Source organism: Madurella fahalii (genome assembly GCF_045866475.1).
Source record: "Madurella fahalii IFM 68171 DNA, scaffold_1, whole genome shotgun sequence".
NCBI lineage: Eukaryota > Fungi > Ascomycota > Sordariomycetes > Sordariales > Madurella > Madurella fahalii.
The window spans coordinates 5,456,113-5,473,831 of NW_027263971.1; the positions used below are offsets into that span (position 1 = coordinate 5,456,113).

A 17,719-nucleotide genomic window follows, 5' to 3' on the forward strand; every position below is an offset into this window, starting at 1 on the left:
TCGTCCGGCGACTCTTGCACATGTAAGTTTAATCTTGTGCCCGCTCGTACTCGGGCTCGCTTCGGCCCCTCCACCAGGACATTGACGGTTCGACGAGTGTCCCAATGCACAATAGTTGCAATCCTCTGACGTTCCTTGGCGCACGAATCTGGCGTCTTTACGGTCGTAAATCGCTTCCGGAGCTAGAAATTTTCATGTGTTCTATCAGTTGCCGAGGAGCTTGCCCAGTTCGACAAGGGTGAGAAAGCACCCCTGAGCGCCACCCCCAGATGATGCGGGGCAGAACGATCTCTTGGCATCGTCCTTTCGGGCAGTTGGGCCCGTCGCGTGCCCTCAATTTTAAGATGGTAAATATTTCTGACCAGAGACGAGAATCGCCACCCAAGGTCGGTAAGAGGGTGTGGTTGTCCCTATGCATGCATCTGGCATACATATTGCCCCGGTGCTGCGCACAGTCATGCCATGATAAACGATCCATGGCCGTAGCGACACCGCTACGCATCGTCATGGAAACGGGCACCGTTAACCATGGGCTATGCAAACACTAGCAGAGCTGCAACTGATCTGCATGCATGTGGCTAGTTCTATCCACCTCTCTCCAGCTTGCCAGATTCTCTCTCCGCAATCCCCCGCACTCACATTTTTGCATGTGGGCCAGGGCAGGAACAAGCTTTGGACTGCCCAACTCACCGAGTCATTACCAAGGGTCTACGTTCCCCGGGGAAAGGGCGAGCCCCTGGCAAAGCGCCAGGGAGACCTCTGTCTCCTTTTTTGTTGGCTCTTTCACCCTTTCTCGGGCAGAGAGTTAGGGTTCTGCCGGTCGAGGCTGCCTCCCCCTTTGTGGGTTGCAGAGCCGGCGCCGGGCGAAGCTGCTTAAAGGGGGCTAGCTTGCTCCCTGGTGAGGGGCCCCGGATTGGGCCTACCGCTAAGTGGGTAACTGCATGCACAGAAGGGTCGCACCCTCCCCAGTCTCGCATTCTCTAAGTTCACGGGGAGCCGTTGATCCCTTGGCTGCCGCGCCTTGCAGTTCGAGCCGCAACCAGGGCAGCGTCCCCTGCTCAACTGGCCCAGGTCCGCTCCCATCCATTAGTGTGGCAGGTTCGGGGACTTTGCTCAACTAGGTAGTGTATAAGTTGGCCCAACCCTGTTCTTTCTTGTTCACTGGCAGTCCGCCTACTCTCTCTCTCGACTCGCCATCCCCGTCTTCTCTGTCGACCCTTCGTCTGTATTGGACTCCCGTCCGAGTGAGAGAAGAGTCTGTATCAACACCAACGCCCAAATAATATTGCCACCATGGGTGAATCAGATAAGGCGGTCGTCACCCACACGGAGGCGGCCCGGAGACGGGGATGCATGGGCCATTGCGCCAAGTTCTGGTGGGCGTATCTGATTGCGCTCGTGTGTATTACCGTCCTCGTCGTTCCTCTAGTGTAAGTGGCGGCATACATCTACCGTCGGCAGCGCTTGTGGATGCTGACCTGTCTCCCAGCATCCTTGTCGGCGTCCCCAAGATTGCTCAGTCGAAGCTCGATGCCGCCGAGCTCATCATTGATGGCATCGCCGTCACCAATACGCAGGCCCAGAACATGACGATGGCCATCAACAGCACCATCAGGAGCGACGGCCAGGTCCATGCTACCATTGATGCCTTCCGGGGCTCCATGTATCTCGAGGATCGCCTCCCGCACACTCCGTTCGCCACGATCGACTTCCCCCAGACCACCAGCGAGGCGCACCAGACCGTCAGCGTCAGCCAGTTCCTCGAGATTGAGGATGTCGAGGCTCTGACCATCTTCAACACCTGGTTGCTTGCTAACGAGAGCCTCCGCGTGACCGTCGTTGGCGACACCCACGTCCACGTCCGGGGCATCTCGAGGGCCTACCCCGTCACCTTCAGGAAGACCGTTACCATGCCCGGTACGCACCAACCCTCCCATACGCGGCAGCTTTGCGGGTCGGTCTCGCTAACCCTATTAACAGGTCTGCGCATGCTGACGGGTACCGTCGTCAACGAAACCACTATCGCTCTGGAAAAAGACGAACGGGGTGACAACTTCTGGGGCAAGGCCTACATCCCCAATTACTCGGTTGTAGCCTTCGAGTTGGTAAGTCGATTAAGTTCCTCGCCTTTCTTTTTCTCTTTACTGACCCCAATAGGGCAACACCACTTTTCGCAACTACCTCTTAGGCGAGGAGATCGGTACCGTATTCATCGACAACCTCTCACTCAAGCCCGGTATGGACAATGTCTACGACATGCGCGCTTCCATCGAGCAGACCCCCGTGCTTAATGCTCTCGGCCAGAGGCCTTATTGCGACGAGACCAGGGGTGTGCTTCCGTTCCAGATTCGCGGCAAGTCGGTTGTCAACCACGGCCAGCCGCTCTCCTACTTTGCCGATGCCTTGGCTGCTGCCAACCAGACGCTTGAAATCGACATTGGCGGCACACTCGAAAAGAGTTTCGGCCTCACCATCCCGTGCAGTGACGCGGGTGGTGGCGGCGAGCATTAAGTCAGCCGTTGGCTAGCTAGCACCACAACATCTTTGTTTGCTACTGTGTTTTAATATTTTTATTCAGCTTTTGGGCGGGCTTGGGAAATACCATTGAACGGCACGATGGGAAGACCATTGGTGGAGGTTATATCTTATTGAATGACGGGAGTTCAAACCGGGCTGTCTGTGGCAGCGGACCGGGGGGCTCTCTAACCTTATGTTGCCAACAGCGTGAGAGGCGAATATGTACCTCTATGCGGGCCTGGCTGCATCGCTATCGCTTGTGCCGGGCAACCTAATGCTATAGAGAAGAGAAAAGGACATGCATTGACCACTGTGTGCGGGCATCCATCCCCCACAAGTTTTCTTCGACCTGACGTTCAAGCTCGCGGAACGCCAATGACGGTTTGCCGTTCAGGGCCGAACTACAGTCGATACTCTCAACGACATTGGAATAGAAAAATGATTTCCACAGCATGTCTGCCTGCCGAGTCACTGCTGACATTCTTGGCTCGAAGCTTATCTTCGCTTTGTATACAGTTTGTGCACTGATCTAAGGTGCATTGCGGACACCCCTCCCTACCATTCGTCCCTTGATCGGGTATCATGATTACCGACGATAGAATCATCTACGTATACAAATACAGACGCACGGCGCCTTTGACTACTTTCACACCCGCACACCGCATCACGCTCATGAATCACATATCAAACCTCCCCTTCCTCTTACCCACTCCTCCAACACCAGCACCACCGCCAGCAGGCGTTCCAGCCCTGCTTCCACCCCCCATCTCGGCCGGGGTGCCATTACCACCGTCAGCGGCAGTAGTAGCCGACACAAACTCAACCGCCTCGCCCTTGCCCCGCTCCCTCTCCTTCCTCCCCAGCTCCTGCGCCTTCTTCAAAGCCCCCTTGAACCCCCACGCGGGGAAACAATGAGGATCCCACACCTCTCCCGACAAGACCGTCGCGTACTGCTCCGTGGCCCTCCTGCCCCCGGCCTTCCTCCCCTTCTGCAACCCGCCATCAGCATCACCGCCACCGCCACCATCCCCCTCCCCAGCGTCGGCGTCGCCTTCGCCGGTACCCTCATCATCGTCGCCAAACCCCGTCTCGACGCCGACAAACGCGAGCAGCTTGTCCATGAGCGCCGGGTTCCGCAGCCCCGCCGACGATGCGAGCCGCTCGTTGAAGTGCACCCCCCTCGTGCGCTTCAGGCGGAGGAAGCTGTCGAACTTGGCCGTGAGGGCGTCGTGGCCCGGCGGCGGGGAGCCCGGGGGCGAGGCGGGGATGTCCATGTTGGGCACCGACGGCAGGGTGAGGTCCCGGAGGAGGGTGCGGGCCGCTGTGTAGGGGGAGCGCGGCGGCTCGGCGGGCTGCGTGGGGTTCGTCGGGTGGTCTGCGTCCAGGAAGGAGAGGTCGACTTCTGCTTCTTCCTCTTCTCCTTCTCCTCCCCCTCCTCCTGCTCCTGCTGCTGCTGCTGTCGGTGGTGGTTGAAGGGCTTGGGGCGGTGGTCTGGAGGGTCCTAAGGCTGGGCCAAGGAGGGGGCCTGGTTCTGGGGGTGTGGGTTGTGGTGGTAATGGTGGTTCTGCTGTTGTCGTGGATGTGGTGGGATGTGATTCTGGGGTGTGTGGGTTAGCACGTGATTCAAGACAACGGTGTGTGAGATTTACGAGAGTCGCTATTGATGTTTGAGGGAAGAGGTTCGGCCGATGGTTTGGTGGCCTAGTAGATGAAATGTGAGCGTGCTGCATGGTGAGCGGGATGATGGTCTGCTTACCGGTGGGCGAGTCTGGATCGGGACATCCTCATCCTCGTCGCTGCTGTCGTACTGTACTAGCCCCATCTCCTTGGGATTGGTCCTAAATTTTCACTACTAGATGTTATTCCGACTGCTTCGGTGTTTGAAAGTTGGGGTTGCTCGCCGCAGGGTTGATGAGCAAGGGGATCACGTGTGGCTTGTCATTCGGCCTTATCAGTAATCTTATCGTCCCCTTGCCTCAGGCAGCAGGAGCTCCGGGGCGCCAGCCTAGCACCGGGAAGGCAGCACTTGGGACGCGAAGCTACAGGGAGCTCTAGCCCACCTCGCCTTACTCCAACGTCCAGCTCTCCCCCGAACATAAACTACTAAACCACCGGCCCTTACGACTCCCGCAACGACAAAGCAACATACCGAACCGAACCTACGCGAGGAAACGAACGCGAGATAAAATTTCGCCGAGTTCGCAATTCTACTCGCGGTCCGGCTTTAACCCCGTTCACCCCACCCAGCCCATCACAGCCATGGATCACCGCCCGCAAGCCTGGGGTCGTGTACGTCTAACCCAATCGTTCCCAAGCGACCCTGATCGCAGCAGGCAGACTAACCATCCCCAGGCCAGAGACGACGTCTACGGCGCCTACGATGCCTCCTATCTCCACACGAACGGCCCAAAGACGGCGACACAATCGCCCGTCGTGACGGGCACCTCCGTCATCGCCATCAAGTTCAAAGACGGCGTCGTCATGGCGGCCGACAACCTAGGTTAGCCCATCCATAATCTTCCCTTCCTCATCATCATCATCCTCCTCCTCCTCCTCTGCCACCGCCGAGTTAACTAACATCCTGTTCAACAAAAACAGCCTCGTACGGCTCCCTAGCGCGCTTCACGGACGTCAAGCGCCTGCGCACCTTCCTCGGCACCTCGGTGGTCGGCTTCGGGGGGGACGTCTCGGACATGCAATTCCTGGACCGCCACCTGCAGGAGCTCGCGATCGACGAGGCCTACGAGCACGACCCCTCGTCGTCCGCCGACAACACGGACGACAGCGGGCCCAACAACCCGCCCCCGGGCACCACGCTCAACGCGGCCAACCTGCACAAGTACCTCCAGAAGCTCATGTACCGGCGGCGCAACGACTTCGACCCGCTGTGGAACCAGATCCTGGTGGCGGGCCTCGACAGCGCGCGCAAGCCCTTCCTCGCCTCGGTCGACCTGCGCGGCACGGCCTTCACGTCGCCCTCGCTGGCGACGGGGTTCGGCGCGGCGCTCGCGCAGCCCATCATGCGGCGGTACGCGGCCACGGACGAGGACGCGGCCAAACTGAGCCGCGACCAGGCCGTCGCCGTCGTCAAGGAGTGCATGAAGGTGCTCTTCTACCGCGACGCCCGCTCGCTGGATCGGTACAGCATCGCCGTCGTGACCAAGGACGGCGTCCAGCTGAGCGAGGACGAGCAGCTCGAGAAGCAGAGCTGGGCCTTTGCCGAGCGGATCCGTGGTTATGGCACGCAGACAGTCTGAGTTGTACATAGCGGCTGGGTTTTTCGTGGCAACAAAGGAGGGGGAAGGGAAAGGAAAGGAAAGGGAAGAAGAGGAGTCGAGGCAAGGGTGTCTGGGGATAGCTCATGAAATCTACATTTCGCGCTGAACTCTGCAGCAAAGCGCGGATTGTTTTTCTTCGTCTGGGCAGTTAGATGGTCATCATGCATAAGGAGCTGGATCCTATCCGTCAAGGAGGCTTTGTAACACTAGAAATGCCGATGAATGCCTCGTTTCGTGTCTTCCCCAAGTTATTGCCTATCGCATGACATTACTTGTGGCAATGCTACCTAACGCGCTCGCTGGGTTCTTTAACCCAAACAGACCATCACAAAAACCTTGCGTGCCTAGACCTCAGACTCCTTTCGCGACGCTGATGAGGAAAGTTTTTTTTTTTTCTCTCCCCTCCCCACGAACCATGTCCCGTTTTCCTCTCATGTCAACTCCCAATCTGTAGATGGACTGTAGGCAAAGGATATTAATACATGCTAGTCCAGGCTCGGCTGTCCACGCCAAAGAAAGGGCCCTTTAGATGGCTGCTGGTGTACCGTATAAGCGAACCCTCAAGGCCCACTCACTCAGCCGTCGCTGCTCACTCGACAGTCACCGACTTCGCAAGGTTCCGGGGGAAGTCAACGTTCAGACCCTCCATGGCAGCGAGCCAGTAGGCAATCAGCTGAAGTGGGATGACGTTCAGGATACCCTGCAGGACATCAACCGTCTTGGGAACCTCGATCTTCTCGGCCTGGCTCTCTTGGAACTCCTCATCGCCGACGTTGCAAATCACGATAGGTTTGCCGCCGCGGGCGGTGACTGTCGAACATGTCATTAGCTAATGTGTCGTGATGTTAGGGGAGCCGTGGGGAGGTGCACAAACCTTGTTGGTAGGCGTTCAGGCTCTTCTTGAACAAGCTGTCCCTGGTCAGGATCATGATGATGGGCAAGTTCTCGTCCACTAGCGCGAGCACGCCGTGCTTGAGCTCTCCGCTCATGACAGCCTCGCAATGCAGGTAGCTGATTTCCTTGATCTTCAGGGCGCCTTCCAGCGCTGTGCTGTACTGGCTGCCGCGGCCGAGGAGGAGCAGACTCTTTTGGTTCTTGAACGTCTTGGCGCACAGCTGCTTGATCTTCTGGTCCTGCTCGAGAACGGTTTTGATCTGGTCGCTGATCTTGCTGAGGCCTTCCATAATCTCCTCACGCCGCTTCTGCTTCGAGGCCCGGTCTTCGCTGAGCGACAGGGCAAACATGACCATGGCGATGAACTGCGAAGTGTAGGCCTTGGTCGAGGCAACACCGATCTCGGGTCCCGCGTTGACGTGTACACCGCAGTGCGTCAGGAGCGAGATACTCGAGCCAACCACGTTCACGATACCGACGGTCAGGGCACCACGCTCCAGGCAGTATCTCAGCGCCATCAACGAGTCGGCCGTCTCGCCAGACTGCGACACGAAGACGCACGTGTCATCTCTGAACACCGGGGCCTGCCGGTCGAGGAAGTCAGAAGCGAGCTCCACGGCGATCGGGATCTCTGCGAGCTCTTCGAAGACGCCGCGCACGGCCATGCAGCTGTGGTACGACGTGCCGCATGCGATAAAGATGATGCGGCGGCAACGGCGGATGGTGGTGATATAGCTACGGAGGCCGCCCAGCGTCACCGTCTTGTTGCCGATATCGAGACGGCCACGCATCGTGTTGACGACTGACTCGGGCTGCTCGAAGATCTCCTTCTGCATGAAATGGTCGAACTTGCCCTTCATGATCTCTTGCAGCTCGAGCTCCAGCGTCTGGATCGCGCGCACATTGCTGCTACCATCTGCCTTCCTCAGGCGGTGAATGTTCAGCGAACCCTCGTGGATGTGCGCGATGTCGTCGTCTTCGAGGTACATAACCTTCTTCGTGTGCTCCACGATGGCCGACGGATCCGACGACAGGAAGAACTCTGTGGGCATGGGCAAGCCGTCGTCCGTCATGAAGGCACGCGACTGCGAGCGATGGAGCAGCGACTTGTCGGCCGCGCCCAGCAGGCCGCCGGGGGACAGCAAGCTCCCGGCAGTCGACTTCTTCAGAGCCACATTCTGCGACGCCGTCTCGGCGGGCAGCGGGCTGTTTTCGTCGGCGTACTCGACATCGACAAAGTCGACCTTCATGCGCTTCTGCGTCTTGACACCGATGACGAGAGGCGATCCTTTGCGGGCGGCGATCACCTCGTGGGGGAAGTGCACGCTCTTGATCAGCAGACCATAGGCACCCTCGAGCTCGTTGATAACAGCCTTGGCCAGGTCGGTGAAGCCCATATGCGGGTGCTGGTCGTAGATGTACTTGGCCAGCTTGGCGATGCACTCGGTGTCGGTCTCGGTCTCGAACCTGAAGCCCTTGCTCTCAAGAAGAGTCTTAAGCTCCTTGTAGTTGGTGATGATGCCATTGTGGACGATCGAGAACTCCCAGTTCGGGTCGGACCTGGCGGCAGACGAGTCAGCGATGTCCCCGAGTCCGTTTCTGCGCCCCGTCCGACATACCTGTGGGGATGGCAGTTCACCCGGGACGGGGGGCCGTGCGTGGCCCACCGGGTGTGGGCAATGCCGCAGTGCGAATCAAAGACCTTGGTCAAGTCGAGTTCCGACTCGTCGATGAGCTGCTTGAGCTTCGCAACCTTGCCGACCTCCTTGAAGGCGTAGACCTCTTTCTTCTTGTTGCCATCGATGGCAAGGCCGGCCGAGTCGTAGCCGCGGTACTCGAGACGGGAGAGACCTAAAGTGCGCGAAGAGGCACGCGGTCAGCACCTCTGCAATCCCGGATGAATGTGGTGGGGCAGAGTTGGTTTCAGCTGCGCCAGAGCCCAACCGCACGTACCATTGATGAGCGTATCAATGATGAACTTCCGGTCCTTTTCCACCAGGTAGTTGACGTAACCGAAAATGCCACTGGGTGAGACATGTTGTTAGCCCACATCGTATTTATTTTTTTTATTTTTATTTTTTTCTTTTGCCTTGCGGCAGCGCGGCGTTGCCCAACACCCCGCCAGCGTTTTCCCCTCCCCCAAAGACCACAAACACTGGCAGAGGCGGGGTTGGGTTTGGGGTTGCTCGTACCACATGTTGACGGACCAACCAGCGAACGAGGGGACGCAAAACAAATGATGCTGCGAGTGCGGGGTCGAGAGCCTGGGGGTATCACGAAAACCGACGTAGCAAGCCCCAAAGTGCCTAACTGGCGGTGATACAGCTGAGTTCGCAGGATGATTGCAAAGGAATGGGACGGACGATGTCAGAAGGACCGTTGCGGACGCTGGGGAGCTTGACTTTTATGTCGGGTTTCTGGAGGGGGGAGGAATGCTGCAGGCCGCAGGCGCAATGTGGAGCACAGCTAGCGTCTGGACAAGACAGGGGGGTTAGGCGCAGCCCGGCCACTGCGGGACGAGAGAAACGCTCCCCCCCCTGCACAACGCAAAGCAATGACGACTCTTAATGAAGCTGCAATCATTCTTAAGGAACAGCCACTGGTCCGATGTCTCCTTCAGGCCGCGATCGACATGTTGGGAGAGCATGGCCCCTTTCTTCGATTTCCGCCTGTTGTTCTGATGTTCCTGTTTTTCTGAGATAGCATATCCCAGCTGAGTCTTAATCCAGGAGTTGGCGGCGTTTCGGAGCACTTCACCCCTCAGGTAGGGCTGTCCCTGCCCCTCCCTCTTTCCATTTCCTCTGTCCGGCTCTGTCCGTTTGCGGCCGTCTGATATCACATTATCGATCGTATTGTGCAAAGATGCAGCACGCATCTATTTCAGGTGTGTATTGGCACTTGATCACAACCCGCAGATCCAGATGGACAAAATACGGATTGTTATTCATGTCTCACTAGTTTATCTGCCAAGCTAGCCTAGACTGAGAGTTGCCCATTCCCTTGCGCCGCCATCGTCTTTGGATAACGTTATCTGAACAAGCCCGTTGACCGTCTGAATGAAATGGTGAGGGCCGTTCTGCCTTGTCAAACGCATGGCGCCATTAGCAGCATGCGGCCTTTCCTCTCCCGACACAGGGACCCGGTGATCCCCACGTCCTTTCGGCCTCCCATTGGCAGCATCTCGGCACTTCTGGTTGGGCTGCCCGATCTACGTGTCTAGATCCTAGCCATTCTCTGCTGGTGAGCCTTTGTGTGCATGCCAAGAGGCCGCATCTCGCATTGGCTTCACCGCCATCCACCGGGGCCATCGATCACTAAGGTAATGTCATTAACTTTCGCGGGATGCTCCTTTTTCCCAGAGCCCAACGCAGTGCAGGCCGGCCCGGTCTTGGCGCGGCGGACCCGGTGTCCCTCGCCTCACGGGAGTGGGGAGCTTCGTATCGTGGTGGGCCGATGCTGTGTCCATCGTCTGCTTTGTCCATCAAAATCAACCCTTCTCCTTGGCCCCGAATTTTCTAGCTGCAGCTCGGCGGTTGTCGGTCCAACGCCCATTCTCCCTACACTAATCATCAACAAACTCGCTCGCATACCTCATCTGACAACAGCTCTTTGCATGACGGGCACGGTGTTGCCTCCCGATCCGGTTTCCGCAAGCCCGCTCGACCAGGAACCACTGGCCAATACGATAGCGCCAATGCAACCCTTGAATGCTTGTCAGAGCCCATTCACTGGATGCTTGGAGTTCAACAACGTCCAGGGGCTCAATGAGAGCCCACTTTTTGCGGCTGTGAAGTTACCCAGGAGAAAGGGGTGGCCTCTGCTTGGCTACGTCTATTCTTAGCATTTCGCCGCCGCCCCACACCAAGCCGAATGCCGGACACGATGGATCATGGATGAGATTTGGAGGGGCGCAACTGTTCCAACACGAGGAAGCGAACATCGCCAGTGCCAAAGTCCCCTGTTTGCGATCGACCACTGGCGGTTGAATGGAATGGTAATTCCAAAATTTGACATCCTCTCGGCCAACTTATCTGAACTGAGCCGCGGCCGCCATCAGCATAAGCCAATCATAGTAGACACGGCCTGAATCCTGTCAGCATGTAATACATCCCAGACTTCCAAGGCGATCTCCCGCAACACACGCTTATTACAGAATGCGAACTTCCTCGGGATTACACGGTAGCGTCATGCAGTGCGAGCGAATAGTGCAACAAAGCTCGTGCCAAACCTGGCACCCTGCTAGAGTCCATGGGGACACAGCCTCCGCAGGCAGTTATCGCGAGGCCAAGGGCATGTTGTAGCCATGCGACATCATAACACTGCCGAGGATGATTAGAGAGCGCGACGGCATGCATCTTCCGAACCAATGTCCGGGTGAGGAACAATCCTCCCAGGCACGCGGGGAACCGAAAGCGTAGGCGCAGACGATGGCGTCAGAGGCCAGATCCATACATTCACGACCCTCTGGGAGGGGCTCATCGTATCAGCTACTGTTACAATATTGTGGTCGGTCCCAACGCTGATAAAAGTGCATCCATGGGTCGTGTCTATCTCACGGATAGCATCATGCACGCAGTCCCCCGCTGGCTCCCTCCATCCTCCCGCGATGCGCCTCTTCTTCACAGCTTCTGGTATTCCAGTTTGCCTTCCAGCTTCTTCGCCTCAGCGAGCTTGCGCACCGCCTTGTTAAAATCATCCTGGTTAACCGCATCCCTGTCGGCCTTGATGGCAAAGAGACCGCTGCGAAAACGAACGTATTAGCGGACGCCAAGGTACGCCCGGGATCAGGATCAATAACTTACGCTTCCGTCACAACGTTGCGCAAATCGGCGCCGTTCAGGCCATCGCTCATCTTGACCACGCTCTCGAAATCGATCTCGCCCTCCTTTGCGACACCCGCGGCGTGAATCTTGAGAATCTCGAGCCGGCCGACCTCGTTGGGCAGGGGAATCTCGATCTTGCGATCTAGCCGGCCTGCACGGAGCAGAGCCGGGTCCAGCGTGTCGGGCCGGTTCGTCGCCATGATGATCTTGGTCTTGCCGAGGTAGTCGAAGCCGTCAAGCTGGTTGAGCAGCTCCATAAGCGTGCGTTGGATCTCACGATCCGCGCTGGTGCCTTCGCTAAACCGCCGCCCGCCGATGGCGTCGATCTCGTCCATGAAGATGATGCAGGGTTCGTGCTCCTTGGCGTAGCCGAACATCTCACGGATCAGCCGCGCAGACTCTCCGATATATTTATCGACGATGGCCGATGAGACCACTGCATAGCTCTGTCAGCGACTCGTGGGTGTTGCAGCGGTTAAGCAGACGGAACGCACCCTTGAGGAAGTTTGTCTCCAAACTGCTGGCCACGGCCCTGGCAAGCAGCGTCTTCCCCGTACCAGGCGGGCCGTAGAGGAGCACTCCCTTGGGCGGTTTGATGCCGACCCGCAGGAACAGCTCGGGGTTCTTGAGCGGCAACTCAATCACCTCTCTGAGCTCGCGGATCTGGTCGTTGAGCCCGCCAATGCCGGCGAAGCTCACCTGGCCCGGGTCTTCGAGTGACATGTTGTAAACGAGCGGGTCAACCTCGCGCGGCAGCATGCGCATGATGGTGAGCGTCGTCATATCGAGTGCCACACGCGTCCCCTGCTTCAGCTTCGCCTTGTCTACCTTGGACCGGCAGCCCACGACATAACGTGGTCCTGAGGAGGCCTTAACAATGACTGTATTGGTCGCGGTATATGTCAGTAACCTATGGGAATGGTTGTTTTTTGGGGAAGGGAAGGGAAGGGAGTCCTGGGATGACGCACATCGCTCGTCATCAAGCTGCTTCAGCACTTCACCAATAATTTGTCCGACACTTTGTAACGCCTTGATGTTCTCTTCTGTCTGGTCAAACTCCTTCTGCAAACCCTTGATCTCTAGCCGCAGGTTTTTAAGTTTCGTCTCCCATTCTCGTGACTCAATCAGCTTCTTCTTGAAGGACTCGAGGGCGTGCTCGCGCTCCTGGTCGGACGCCATGGTTGCGAGGCGGGGGTTTATTGCTGTCTTTGCGGCGAAACCTCTCTCGAGTTGATGAATATTGGACGACGGCAGGGTGCACCAGGATGTCTCTCGCTGTAGAATGTCGCGGTGGGATGTATGGGGTCGCGGATGGGGTTCGCCGTTGTTTGGTTTGGGTTGATGCTGGCGGGCTCCAGCGTTGCGATGCCAGGCGATTGAGCTTACCCAAGCTTTCTGTTGCCTTGTGAGAAGTGGGTCCCGTCCCGCCTTGCCTAACCTGTAAGGAGGGTGCCTTGATTTTCGGGCAGAAAGTGGGTCGGTAATGTCACGAGAGTCACGAAAACACAGGAGATAACCATCTAAGGTCTCCTACTTCTGCTGATTCGCCGCACGCGAGAATAGCTGAGAGCGTATTGGTCACATTCGATTATATCTGCGCCAATGCCAATACCGCCCTGATTAACCGCCTGACCACAAACTCGTGCGTCGCGTCTACCTTTTCGGGGCATTCTCGGCTCTGAGGAACAGAGACATGAAACGGTGCCCGCGGCCTAGAATGTCAGCAAATAGCCGTTTACACCATTCCAGCTCCTCGTAACTTTCGTATCCCTCTACCTCGAATGCCTCGTACGCCGTTCGGAGAGGCAGCATCACCGATGTTGGGCCAAACAACCTCATTCTATCCTGCATCAGGTATTCGGTACTCTGACAGATCATCACAGAGAGACTCTTGATCTCTCCGCAGTGTGCCGCCTTGCGCCCGTTACTGGAATCCACGCCGGCGGCCTTCAGTCTGCGTATATTCCCGAGACAAATCACCTTGAACGCCCAAAAGTGGGTGAGGGCATTTGCCACGGTGATACTCGGGAACCATATGTGCTGCCTCCCAGCGTCGACAGATGGCTCGAGCCAGAATATTGGGGAGGGCGCGGAGGAGTGGAAAGAATCTGCCCACGCGTCAAGGCGGCCAAGAACGGCTTCAAATTCATGCAGCACTTCCGCGGCCACGTCCCCGGATGAGCCGGCTCTATCCAGTCTCTCGAGTATTGATGGTATAATCGCGGCCTCGCTCATGAGCGCTTGCACCGGTGAGGGGCTTATTTCCTCGAATGGCTTGTTTCTCCACTCTTCGGCCGCAAGGAAACACGACTTTCTAGACAGCAACGCCAGTACAACCTGTGTTCTCGACGGTCAGCCACAATACGGACAAACTTATACTCTGGCACGCACCAAAGCTGGCCTTGCGCCGACAAAGAGCCTATGGGTGATCCCGGATGCATAGAGTTCCGGCCGAGATAGCTGGATCAGCTCTCCCAGGCCTTGCAGGTGTGCCGTCCAGCTGTCTAGCGATGTGGACAAAAAGAGGTCAGCGAACAGTAGACACATGACGGCCGCCCCCAGCTCAACGGGAAAGGAGTCATAAGGGACCCGAAGCGCATCGTTCACCGAACTGAGCGCCGAGCTGTATGCCTCGAGAGCTGCGGATATAGGGACACTGTGTTTCGGACCTCGACTTTGGATAGACACTGCAAAGGCCTTGATTGCCGAAGTGAGAGCTGCGCTGGTGTCGCTGCCGATGAGATCAGGAAGCACCTCTACCCACGCTCCACAGATGCGGGGAGATGACTCGGATCCGCCGATGGCCGCTGAGTTCTCCCGGTCCGGTACATAATTCCGAACGATCACCGTGATCAGGTCATCAAGTGGTGTGGCCGCTGGAGGATCATGCGGCTCTGTAGGTTGACAATTAATCTTCGCCATGACCCTCTTCTGGCGCGGTATCGCGTGGCGAGGCTTTACCCCATCGTCATCCCGAGCCGTTATAGGAACGAATATCCAATCTGACGGGTATCCGGGACACGAAGCGTCTCTCAAAAGACACTGGGAGCATGATGGCTTCTTTGCATCACACTGCGGGGGGTATGAGTCGACTGGACTACCCGATATAAAGACACAACTCACGGCGATCTTCCACTTCCTGCAGTTCTGACAAATCGTCCTCTGTCTAACCTTCATGGCTCCTCTACTCACTTGTTCCAATTTCCACCGCTTTCCCTCGGCTCCGAGTCGGTTCTCCGGGTTCACAATTAGCAGGGTCGAGGTAGTAGAATCATCTATAAGCTTGGCGGCTTTTATTTCCAGAAAGGGAACGACAATATTGAAGTTGAGACTGTTCCAGCGGCAACCCTTCCATATGTAAACCCAGGCGTTCTCCGCTTTCATGCTGACAGGCGGGATGACTGCCGTTTGAACTAACCGCATGTGGACACAAATCCCGCCAAGAGATGCAGCTCGGTTCCAGAACAGTACGGGGTGCCCCATTAAAGGGCTTGAATCATTGATCACCCCTTGTCATCCGATATCCGATGTGAACGAATATTCTGTTCATCCCATGGGTGCCCGTGTAAGAATCCTCGGTGCAAGACTGAGATCATGGCGACGTAATCATGCCCACGGCTTATAAATCATGATCCCACGTTGACAGGAACGAGCCGTTGGCCGAGTATATATACTTCCCTGCTGTGCTTGAGGTTCGTAGTTGAGACTCAGCACTTACAAGATCCAACTTTCCTTTCACCATTATTCCGTCCCACATTCCCGTTAGAAGTCGATAAAATGGCCCCGATCGTCAGGTTCGACGCCCCCCTGGGCATCACCCACATTGGCACCGCAACCGCCATCATTCACCTCAACGGCGTCAACTTGATAACAGACCCTGTCTTTTCGCCCGCCGGTACCACGTGGGATCTTGGTTTTGTAACGCTCAAAATTAAAGACGCTCCCGCTTTTAAACTCGCTGACCTGCCGCACATTGACGCGGTACTCCTCAGCCATGAGGATCATCCAGACAACCTAGATGAGCTGGGCCGTGTGCTGCTCGACGGGAGACACGTGTTTACGACGCCAGACGGCGCGAAGAAGCTGGGACCGCGGCCAGGCGTGAGGGCCATGAAGGACTGGTAGGTGTCCAATTCAGAGAATCCAAAAAAAAAAAAAAAAAAAAAAGGGGTTGACCGCTAAATCTCAACCCCAGGGAAACCCTCCCCCTGGAGATTGGCTCCCGCCGCTTTGAAATCACTGGCACGCCTTGCCAGCACCTTCCGGGGGGCGAAGTAACGGGCTTTATCCTGACGAACCCCTCTTTTGGCCAGACCGACGGCAAGCCCAACGCCATCTACTTTTCGGGCGACACCATCTACCTGCCCGAGCTAGCCAAGATGAAGGAGAAGTATCGTACGTTTCTGCTCTTAATGCTCGGCCTCTCTGCCCCTCTTCTACGTTTCTGTACCCTGTAGTACTAAATCCGTATGCGGCAATAGACATCTCGGTGGCAATGCTCAACATCGGCAAGGCAACGGCGCCGCTTCCCACCGGCGACCTAGTGATCACCATGGACGGGGCGAATGCTGCGCGCTTATTCAAGGAGATTGGTGCTGATCTGCTCGTGCCTATGCACTTTGAGTCGTGGGGGCATTTCGCTGAGAAGCGGGAGGAGTTGGAGAAGGCGCTGGAGAAGGAAGGGGTGATGGATAAGGTGCTTTGGCTTGAGCCGGGCGTGAGGACGAATGTGGTGCAACCGCACTGAGACGGATGCGGGTATGAGGTACTTCTCCTATAGGCAAGGCGTGCGGCGTGGGAAATCAGATGGGAATTGAATGACTGTTAGAAGTGACTATCCTAGCGGTTGGTAGGGCAACATATAGGCAGTCGAATCAATTCCCGGTACGCTGCACGCCCACAACTCCGTCGCGATAGACATGATTATCCCAAAAGCGGACGTAAGAGTAATCGGCCTCCGTTAGCGTGGACGAAAACGAGAAGTCGGATCTCTTTTTTATTCTATCGTCTACCTTGGAAAGGCCAAATCCCTGTCGTGGATGGCCACTGACTCGATTGTCTGAACTCCTCTTCCCCCACCCCAAAACAATGCTTCCAAACTGAGCAGTCATAAAATACAGGGAGGTTTAGGGGAAATGAAATCGTCAGAAGGGCCGAAACGCCGCTGCTGCCCTTACTGGCCATTCACGACCTCCCCGGCCTCGGTTTCCCCGTTTGATTTCGCCCCGCCGTCCCGAAGCTTCAAATCCCCCACCGACGCCGCGATCCCGGTGAATGGGCACACTCCTGCAGCCGCCTCCCGCTGGCCGGGGCACGCCGTCTCATCGCTACCCTCCGAAGACGCCTCCTCGGCGTGAATGACCTTTTTCCCGTGCAGCCAGCCTTCCTTCTCGACCTCGCCATAGTCGATACCGTCGGTGAACTCGTCGCCGTCGTTCACATACCACTTGGTGAACAGGTCGTTCTGGATCCAAATGACCTTGCCGAGGGCCTTGACGATGGAGATCTTGCGCGCGATGTGCAGACGCGGGTGCGAGAGGATGGCCTCGCTGAGCACGTCCTGGATGACGGCCAGGGCGGCGCCAATGTGGATGTACTCGATGTGCAGGGGGTGGGTGCGCCCGATGCCGGTGTGCATCATGCTTGGCGCAGTGGTTCCTGTTAGTTGGCTGCGTCGTTGCCGCGTGAGTGGGGTGTGGTTGTGAACCTACCCGACTTTGTCGAGGTACTCCCAGAACTCCATCTGTGTCGGGTCCGAGCAGAGCTTCTTGAGGTATGCTCTGAGAAACATCTTGCGATGGAGAATTTGCGGGCTCTGTTCGTCCGGCTCCTCGTCCATGGGCCCCTCAAACGCGGTACTCCTGGTCTGGAAGGCGCGCGCGGTTATGTCATACTGGAGCAGCTTTCTGTAGACGATATTGACGACTGCTGGAATGAGTGCTTGGATATATTTGCTGCCGGATTTGAGCGCCTCAATGTCACCTCAAAAATGTTAGCGGATGTGGTTGCATTTGGACGATTACTCTCTGTCTGCTTACTGGCACCAAAATCGAGGAATGAGTGCAAGTAACGGACACGGGCCTCGAGGTTGGTATAGAGTGACTTGCGATCGATGTGCTGCATCGGTCGAGTCCTTGCTGTCGACATGATGAACGGTTTGACGTGGTACAATTCGGGGAGATGGATGAGAGTGCTCAGCGGATTCGA

The 17,719-nt window shown here is 56.9% G+C and overlaps 8 protein-coding genes across 8 annotated transcripts; 3 read left to right on the forward strand and 5 right to left on the reverse strand.

The window, feature by feature from the left end:
• Positions 1 to 1,293: 1,293 nt before the first annotated feature.
• Positions 1,294 to 2,511, forward strand: MFIFM68171_01657 (uncharacterized protein; the record flags this gene model as incomplete). Its single annotated transcript, XM_071057079.1, has 4 exons — positions 1,294 to 1,430; positions 1,490 to 1,917; positions 1,981 to 2,105; positions 2,158 to 2,511. 4 exons carry the CDS (start codon positions 1,294 to 1,296, stop codon positions 2,509 to 2,511), a joined length of 1,044 nt encoding a protein of 347 aa, XP_070913180.1.
• Positions 2,512 to 3,194: 683 nt separating this feature from the next.
• Positions 3,195 to 4,339, reverse strand: MFIFM68171_01658 (uncharacterized protein; the record flags this gene model as incomplete). Its single annotated transcript, XM_071057080.1, has 3 exons — positions 3,195 to 4,114; positions 4,167 to 4,218; positions 4,274 to 4,339. The coding sequence occupies 3 exons, from the start codon at positions 4,337 to 4,339 to the stop codon at positions 3,195 to 3,197; spliced, it is 1,038 nt and encodes a 345-aa protein (XP_070913181.1).
• A 437-nt stretch (positions 4,340 to 4,776) lies between these two features.
• PRE4 (Proteasome subunit beta type-7) lies at positions 4,777 to 5,774 on the forward strand (the record flags this gene model as incomplete). Its single annotated transcript, XM_071057081.1, has 3 exons — positions 4,777 to 4,806; positions 4,870 to 5,017; positions 5,116 to 5,774. 3 exons carry the CDS (start codon positions 4,777 to 4,779, stop codon positions 5,772 to 5,774), a joined length of 837 nt encoding a protein of 278 aa, XP_070913182.1.
• Positions 5,775 to 6,384: 610 nt separating this feature from the next.
• On the reverse strand, positions 6,385 to 8,886 carry GFA1 (glutamine--fructose-6-phosphate transaminase (isomerizing); the record flags this gene model as incomplete). The annotated part of the gene is made up of 5 exons (XM_071057082.1): positions 6,385 to 6,605; positions 6,670 to 8,249; positions 8,309 to 8,540; positions 8,643 to 8,713; positions 8,882 to 8,886. 5 exons carry the CDS (start codon positions 8,884 to 8,886, stop codon positions 6,385 to 6,387), a joined length of 2,109 nt encoding a protein of 702 aa, XP_070913183.1.
• A 2,422-nt stretch (positions 8,887 to 11,308) lies between these two features.
• RPT4 (26S proteasome subunit rpt4) lies at positions 11,309 to 12,691 on the reverse strand (the record flags this gene model as incomplete). The annotated part of the gene is made up of 4 exons (XM_071057083.1): positions 11,309 to 11,429; positions 11,492 to 11,948; positions 12,007 to 12,393; positions 12,481 to 12,691. 4 exons carry the CDS (start codon positions 12,689 to 12,691, stop codon positions 11,309 to 11,311), a joined length of 1,176 nt encoding a protein of 391 aa, XP_070913184.1.
• Positions 12,692 to 13,165: 474 nt separating this feature from the next.
• Positions 13,166 to 14,689, reverse strand: MFIFM68171_01662 (uncharacterized protein; the record flags this gene model as incomplete). The annotated part of the gene is made up of 3 exons (XM_071057084.1): positions 13,166 to 13,849; positions 13,904 to 14,584; positions 14,636 to 14,689. The coding sequence occupies 3 exons, from the start codon at positions 14,687 to 14,689 to the stop codon at positions 13,166 to 13,168; spliced, it is 1,419 nt and encodes a 472-aa protein (XP_070913185.1).
• Positions 14,690 to 15,289: 600 nt separating this feature from the next.
• On the forward strand, positions 15,290 to 16,259 carry MFIFM68171_01663 (uncharacterized protein; the record flags this gene model as incomplete). The annotated part of the gene is made up of 3 exons (XM_071057085.1): positions 15,290 to 15,633; positions 15,708 to 15,907; positions 15,994 to 16,259. The coding sequence occupies 3 exons, from the start codon at positions 15,290 to 15,292 to the stop codon at positions 16,257 to 16,259; spliced, it is 810 nt and encodes a 269-aa protein (XP_070913186.1).
• A 426-nt stretch (positions 16,260 to 16,685) lies between these two features.
• Positions 16,686 to 17,659, reverse strand: MFIFM68171_01664 (uncharacterized protein; the record flags this gene model as incomplete). The annotated part of the gene is made up of 3 exons (XM_071057086.1): positions 16,686 to 17,154; positions 17,224 to 17,494; positions 17,551 to 17,659. 3 exons carry the CDS (start codon positions 17,657 to 17,659, stop codon positions 16,686 to 16,688), a joined length of 849 nt encoding a protein of 282 aa, XP_070913187.1.
• Between the last annotated feature and the right edge of the window lie 60 nt (positions 17,660 to 17,719).